The 8,397-nt window shown below is 32.1% G+C and overlaps 1 protein-coding gene across 1 annotated transcript; it reads left to right on the top strand.

Moving 5' to 3' along the window:
* Nucleotides 1–1,034: 1,034 nt before the first annotated feature.
* LOC119634861 (methenyltetrahydrofolate synthase domain-containing protein) lies at nt 1,035–8,397 on the top strand. The gene is made up of 7 exons (XM_038029270.1): nt 1,035–1,174; nt 1,268–1,778; nt 5,884–6,054; nt 6,150–6,350; nt 6,816–7,402; nt 7,518–7,737; nt 7,833–8,397. Exons 2-7 carry the CDS (start codon nt 1,682–1,684, stop codon nt 8,168–8,170), a joined length of 1,614 nt encoding a protein of 537 aa, XP_037885198.1. The 5' UTR covers nt 1,035–1,174; nt 1,268–1,681; the 3' UTR covers nt 8,171–8,397.

The following is an 8,397-nucleotide window of genomic DNA, read 5'->3' as shown; positions in this document are numbered from 1 at the left end:
TGCAGAAAACATATGTTTTTTCTTTGTATTGGTTTTTTTTTTTGGATGTAAAAGAGGAATGCCTGTAAATGATAAGACCCGGACACTTGATGCTTGACCTTGACACTTGATCTCGTGGTGATTTATTGTTTGATCTTTGAGTAGTTATTTATCTCGTAATAGTCCATTCGCAGTACAGGCCATTCTTGGGTTTATATCCAGAAGATTGAGATTCTTCATATCCAGCTTTCACTATATAGGGATCAAATTGATTGAAAAGTTACAATAAGTTATTGAGTTGAATAAGTTAAAGAGTTGATCAATTTTACAATTTTACCATGCATAGAAGAAGATTTTCTCTTCAAGGCCAACAACAAACATAAACAAAATTATGTAAAATGTATTTTCCTTTTCCTGAGTTTAAAGAGAGTTTAAATGTTTCGAATGTGTTTTCAAATTGAACAAACCTGTATACATATATATGTAATGTATACAAGATGTAAGATAAGATTTAGGCAAAACGTGGCAGGGCGCTTTTCGCTATTAATTTTTGTCGATGGATTAAATTTTTCTTATTTTTCATTTTTCCTTTCTCTTTCGCAAACAATTTGCAACATTAATTGCGTATATTTGTATATAGGTAGGTATTTTTCATTTAATTCATTTCAAAAACAAGAGCAGAGATGTTAAAAGGTACGTTACAATTAAAGTGTTTAAAGTCGCAAGTTTTACAAATTTGTCAAACGCAGTGGCGTATTTAGCAGTATAATCGATTTTTTAAATACAAAAAATATTCTAACAAATGTGATAAACGTATCCTTGTGTGCACATTTTCATATATTTTGCCATCGTTTTATTCTTACTTAGAAATTAATTATAATGCAAATACGTTTATATATATTATAATATTATTATATTTTATATACTGTTGTATGGCATTGCAGCTCTGTTATAGAAATCATAGAAAAAAAGTAATATTTGAAAAAGTTCTAATTAGACTACTTTTTATATACAACATTGTGCCGTTTAATTAAAATCTAAGCAAACAGTTTTTTTTTTAGCTAAAGTACTCAGTTTTCCAACAGTGTTCGTGAGCTCAACAACGAAATTTTATTTCTGCAGCTGTGACGTAAATTCCCCTTAAAACAAATTCTACCTCTTCGAAAAACTAGCAAGCCTAAGAAACATTATAAAAGTAAGCAGAAAATACATTAAATTTTTGGGGGAAAAAAAAAAAAAATTTTCTTTTCAATTTAATTAATTCAAATTTTACGTTCATATATTTCAGTAAACTTGCTGACATTTTCGTTATAAAGGCAAGCAGGCGAATTAAGTCGTAGAGAACGAGAAAAAAAAGAATACTAAAGGTAGCCGCTCGTTTCCCCGTCCTTCCAGAACTGCATCATCGTGCCGTTGTCTGTGTGTGTGTGTGTGTGTGCGTGAAAGAGGCAACCATTCGTACACCATTGTCATCCGGCAAGTGGTGAAAAGAGAGGAAAGGTAGTAATAATCGGTCAAACGAAGAGCGACCTTAAGTAGTGCCGTGCCGCCGATCAGAGGAGAGCTTCAACGAACGGAAAAAACGTGGTTTTGCCGCAAAATAGTTTAACTAGTGCAAAAACAAAACAAAAAGCGGGTTTTCTCATTTACGCTAACAAAAATAGAAAAACAAAAAAAATCGTAAAAAAGAACAACTACGGAAATGGAAACTCAAAACTCCAATCAAAATCCGACCGCTGATGGTGCTGCCCCAGCTACCAAGGATGGCGGTAATTCAAATCAAGAAGTCTCATCCACCAGTAAGTACATCAATAATGGCCAAATACCAAATACCATATGTATATTTATATGAATATGTAAATGGATTAGGCTACGAATTATACGAACTCATCATCATCGACATTGTTTTTTTTTTTTTTTTTTTTTTCTTTTTACCTCTCTGTGTGCACATATGTGCAAAATGATTTTTCGGGTGGGGTGTTATAAATGTGAAAAAAATAAGTCTAAACAAAATTTTTGTGCACAAAAAGAATATAAATGGCGCATAAAAACGCAAATATGTTCGTGAAATGTGGTTTGTTGTAAGGTCTTTATTACAAATTCCTTACAAGGAGGAAGTTGAATGTAAAAAATTAATCTCTTTCGTATTTTAATGCTGTACCGTTAGAGATTGATGTAAATGATATTAGTGCATTTTATTTTATATTTGCAATGTAATAATATAATAATGTATTCGTTTGTTCGGTCAGTTAACTGTTTTTTTTTTCTTTTTTTTTTTTTATTGTCGGAATTCAATCTGTATCATTTGTCCCTTTCATTTTATTCAAATAGCTTCATATGACATTGAATCTGGAAAAGAAAAATATTTGACAAAAAGTTCTTTGAAATAAATCAAACTAAAGCAAAGTTTTTTAGAAATTAAAAACTAAAAAAAAAAAAAAAAAAAAAAAACAAGGTCCAGTAGTAGTGTAAGTAATCGCATTCAATTCCAAGAAGGAAATAGATATTTCCTGTGAATATGTTATTATGAAGAGTTCGATGCATTTAAACTTAAGTAATACGAAAGACGGACGGATCTGTCCTTTTCCCTTTGCACGTGTGTTTATCAGTTTATTCCTATTGTTGTGCACAAATACACTGAAAAACCAAACGTCAATTACATATATATATATATATATAACTACAGAGGCATATAGGCTTATTAAAAATATTGATAACGAAATATATTTAAGTTAATTTATGAGCAAAACTTATCGAACTCTGTAGAAAAAAAGAAGCACTAATTAGTTGAAATAACTAACATTAAATTTATTTTCGCTTCTACTTCCAAAGTGTACCAATTTCATAATTCTGATTTTTTTTCGCGCGTTAAGGAAAATAGTTACATCAATTAAAATTAGTAAAGTTAGTATGGTCGATTAGTATGTGAGATTCAAACTTGTAAGCAATGAATTTTAACCCGTTTAAAAACATCTCTTACTTATATCGATCGGAAATTTGACATAAAATTGCAAAACTTTGAATTTTTCATATTTTTATTTAGTTTGTAGTATCGTATCCTAGGTATTACTAACACCTGCTTATGTGCAAAGCCAATGCATGATAAAAGTAAATAATAATAAAATTAATTCTTCCGTTTATTAATAGCGTGCATATTCTTATTGACGTAATTATAGGTATAATACTATGGTGAGGGTAAAGTGTTTCTTCTTTGGTTTGGTTTCTCGGTTGCTTGGGCATTACTCATTTTGATTGTCTTATTATTTTTGGCAATTTTTTTATTGTTTTATTGGTATGCTTAGCACAGGCACATAGTTTTGAATTTGAAAACAAAGATATGATTAATGTTGAAATTTCCTTTTGCTTGCTCATGCATGCGCTACGCGAATGAAAAAGTTATATCAAGTTTTTATCAATTGTTTACAGAGTTTTGGAAAAATTTCGTAAAGAATTTAAGTCAATATCCAATGAGTTTGTCCTGCAAATGTTTTAGATTAAGTTTCGAAATGTGTGTTTTTTTTTTTTTTCCTTTTTTTCTTTTTTTTTTTTTTTTTATTAGTATACAGTAATAATGAAGTGTATGAAAATATTCGATCTTAATATGAAAAAATAATTTTTTTTTTGTTTTTTTCTTTTTTTCTTGATAAGGAAAGGACGACAATGCATGCGCTTGCTCGCTTGCTGCGTCAATGAAAATCTCGAGTTTGTATTTCATTTATTTACAAACTCACTCTATAAACTATAAAATATTACTATTCAGTGCATGTATTGGCCTCTCCCCGCCGTACTTACTAATATGATTTTTTGTAAACAAATAGTTCGTGCTGTCTTTTTACACAATTTACATATAAGTTTTTTTTAAAAGTGCTTTTGAGGGTTGATTTTTGTTTTCTTTTTCTTTATTTTGTCATTTATTTATTTATCATTTCTCTTATCTCCTCCTCCTCCTATATATTTATTGTATGAAACACATATGAGCGCTTTTCAATGTTAATAATGATGTGTGTGTGTGTGTGTGTGTGTGTGTGTGTGTGTGTGTGTGTGCATAAAGCACATTTCAACATTTCGTTGTTTTTATTATAAGTTTGTAAAGTATTTTAGGTGTGGATACTATTTAGTTTAGGATAGTTTATGACACCATTTAACTATCAGCTGCTTTTCTCTTAAATTTCATTTTTTCTCTTTCCTCTTTTTTTTATATTTATATATAGCTCTCTTCTTTATATTTTATAGTTTAACAGTAAGAGTAATCAACTTTGAAAAATTGTTGTATTATATATGTGATATGAAAAGAAATTAGGCAAAACTTATCGGTTATAATTTCAAAATTAAATAAAGAAAAAGTAAAAAAAAATCCACTAAACAAACGTCAAAAATTTGAACCATATATTAGTTTAGCTTAATTAGGTATTAGTTAAGAAAACTGCAAATAAACTTGATCAATTATTATTCAGTTTTTTGTAAAATACTATAAACATTACCCCTTCAATGTATACTTACATACATCATCATGTATGCACATGTATGTATATATTAAGAGGTGGTGTTATGATTTCATATTTGGGTCATTGTGTGATTGAATCAATTGAAAATATTTTATTTTTTTGTTTATTTTTATAAAACCCCCTAACATTCACTTTCAATCACCTCTCTCTCTCTCTCTTCTCTTTTTGCCTCTCTTAATGCATATATATATAGATATATATATATTTTATTTAATTTTTTTTTGCAAATTGTTTTCATTTCTTATTCTCTGTTTTTCGCGTTTCACTTCATGATAGTTTTGTAAATATATACAATAAAATACTTGGAATAATTTCATTCACATGAGTATATATGTATATTTATAGCATCTTTCTTTAAGGACGAATGTGTAATGTTTACTATCATGCTTAGGCATATACGAGTTTCTGTACCACTTTGGTTAGGGAAACGGGGACAAAAGGCAGGCAGTCATGTTTTAGATATACGCATAAGTAAACATGACGTAGATCAGCATAATTAATTTAATGAAATACGGCTTACAATATCGAAAAGTTTTCTAAAGTATTGCACAAAAAAAAAAAAAAAAAAAAGGCAAAAAGACTTCTTCCCGGGTTAAGTTAAAAAATCGTCTGTCACTTTATGGTTTCTGATATCGAGCAAATTCGATTTTAATTCGAAATGTTACTCGATCTAGAGGTTTTACGATCGAAAAATTTTTCATCCGATAGTCAGAAAAATGCATACTTCATCAACTGATTACTCAAGCGAGTCCATAAACGATGGTCATTAAGTTTAGCATATGCCCCTATCCCAAAAAATGTAGATCATTGGAAAAGATTTCCTGTCCAGTTTCAATCTGTAGCCTATGTATTATAGAAATGTATTCGTCAGTGCTAGAGATCTGTCATTCGTGCCTTACCAAGTGAAAAAACAAAAAAAAAGAAAAGAAGAAAAACTTCGATTGGAGGAACGATTTGAAAATTGTTCAGATAATATGTGTAGGCTATCCAGCAGTTTGGGCGACATAATGACATATTACAAAAAAAAAGAGAAAGACGTAATTAATTAATATTTACATATAAAACGAGATGAATATGCAAAATTCGTAACAAAGGCAAAAATAGTTTTCTTCTATACTCACTTCAGAAATTAAGAATGAGACTCAGTGCATTTCGTACACACAAACACGATCACGCTGCAAGACCTGGAATAAAAGTGAAAAAAGCCGAAATTATTAATGGGTATATATTAGATTTAAATCGCAGAGGTATTTAAAAGTTCAAAAAAAAAGAAAAAAAATGGCTAAAGGCGCTGGCACTGGCACTGGACGATGCATTCGAAAATTTGGCAAACAATTTATTTTTGATTTCAAATTTAAAAAAAAAAATGTTTTTTTTTTCTTGTTGCTCGTATTTACAGCTCAAAATATTGAACCAACAAAACGTTCATTGCGCGTACAAACATGGAGAAAATTGCAAGAAAATAAATACGGAGTCGGATTCAATAGGATTTTTAATCGCATACCCGACTTTGTAAATAGCGATAAAGCCGCTTTAATGTTGGCGGAAACTGATGAATTCAAGAATGCCAGTAAGTATCTCGCTCGCTTCTCCCGCCTCTTTTCTTTATATTATATCGAATGTAAATGTAAATTCATATATGTTGTGTTGTTGTTGTTTATGCAGCGAATATTAAAATAATGATTGATCGAGCTTTACATGTTGCCAAATTTCAAGCGCTATTGGCTAACAAAAATTTGTACTTGCCGGGAACGCGTGACTCCAAGGCGCTGTACTTGAAAGTAGATGTACCGCCTAATGCCACAGATGAGCAAAAGAAAGAGATACTGAATGTCCAGGACGTACAGAATCATCGCACAGAAATTTGTAAGTATATCACTAATACTAATAAAACGACATACTCGAAATATTAAATTCAGAATGCATTCGCAAAAGATAAATCAAATGTCCTTTCTTCGCAAGAATCCCTATATATTCGAATTGTTATAAAATCTATTAAATTTTATCTTGATTTTCATGCAACTCAATGCTGCAATAGGTCTCCAAGAGTTCTGGAGATATAAGAAAAAAATTGTAACTTTAAAAATCGCTTAAATTAATTACTATAGATTTTATATATCGATCTTAATCGACTTTTCTTAAACTCCATCCCTCCCTTGCGCGATTAAACGTTTTGCTCCTTGAGTACCGAAATTTTCAATACGAACACTATTGAATCATTTCTTGCTTTGTATTTTTTAGGCGATCGAATGTTTTGTTTATAATAAATAATAATCTGAAATTACATATATAAATCTCGACATGTTTGTGTTTGTGTTTTTCAAATCGTAGCTTTGGATACTAAAATAAAACTGGACATGGTTGTCATTGGCTCAGTGGTGGTTTCGCGCGATGGTTATCGCATTGGCCGCGGCAACGGTTTTAATGATTTGGATATTGGTCTGCTTACGGAAACTGGTGCATTAACTCCTGAAACTATAATAGTTACCTTGGTCCATGACGCTCAGGTGGTCGACAATTTACCAACAAATTTGTTTCAAAAATACGATACACCTGTTGATTTAATTGTTACCCCCACCGAAGTGATACATGTGGATAAACGTTTGCCACGTCCAACTGGTATCTTTTGGGAGTTACTATCGGAACGTCGCCTCAAGATCATACCTGTATTGCAGGTTCTTAAAGAGACTCTGGAAAAAGAGGGTAAAGTTATTACCCTGAAAGAAATTGACACCGATATCGAGCAGAGTCAAAAAGGTCGCCGCCGTGGTATGATGCGTCGTCGCTATGGAAATCGCCGCTATCAGCGTCGGGCAATTTCACAGACTGACACTGAACAACAGCAGGGAGAAAATACAGAACAACGACGATTCCCTCGTCGAAGACGTTTCATTAATCGTCGACGACGCCCAACCAAAGTAAGTTCCATCAATTATTTCGATGGAAAAGTGTACTCGATGTAGCCTCTATTATCTGAAACTACAGCTACAAATCATCTATATTTAGATTAAATTATAAATTTCTTGCTTCTAGTCTGAAGGCGATCAATCAGGCATTGAATCTATGAGCCAAGAACGTCGAGCTGGCGGGGGTGGTGGAGATGGTGGCAACCGCAGATCGCGGCCACGCAAAAATCGTCCTGTTCTTGATTTCTCCATTAAGGTGACTAATCTAAGACGTGGCATGCGCATTAAAGACTTGAAAGCCGAATTGCGCAAACGACAATGTAATCCATTGGGTATTACTTGGAAAGGTAAGATTTTGAAACATTGAAACATGATTTTTATTTGTATTCTAATTTTTTTTTTTTGTATTACCACCTTTTCATCATTTTATATTTGTTAATAGCGTCCATCGGTCGCTGTTTCTTGCATTTCGGTAATCGTAATGGTCAACCGAGCACCGATGAGGATATGGAAAAGGTGTTGACTGCTTTAAGCAATCTTACTTTAACCATTAATCCACCACGCAACGATAATGCCCCTAATGCCAATGGAGCTGAAGGTGACGTTGGTGAACCGTCGCCTCAATCTAAACCACCAAAGACCATCAATCTTAATGTAAAGTTGATTAAACGCAATGAGAAAAAGAAAGTTGGTGGGAACAACGAAGTCAATGGAGACGATGCTGCGGGTGGCGACGCTAGTAACGCCCGTATCGAGTCTGTCGACGCTACTCCTGTATAGTGTGAGATGTGGGCTGTTGCTTAACGGTTGTACTTTTGGTTTAGACATTTGGGGACGTGCATTCCTTTTCATTACAGGATATTAAAAAATACTTATTACTGCTACTACCATTCATCCATTTCATTTCGGTTAACAATGCAGCGACGACTACGTTCAATTAGTCTTACGAGTTGCGTTTCTTAACGAGGTTTTCTCTCTTTTTTTTTTTTTTTTTTTTGTTTTTTTTT

This window comes from Glossina fuscipes, unplaced genomic scaffold, assembly GCF_014805625.2.
Source record: "Glossina fuscipes isolate IAEA_lab_2018 unplaced genomic scaffold, Yale_Gfus_2 3, whole genome shotgun sequence".
Lineage (NCBI taxonomy): Eukaryota > Metazoa > Arthropoda > Insecta > Diptera > Glossinidae > Glossina > Glossina fuscipes.
The sequence above is the reverse complement of the archived record's forward strand: the minus strand, read 5'-3'. Positions and strand labels throughout refer to the sequence as shown.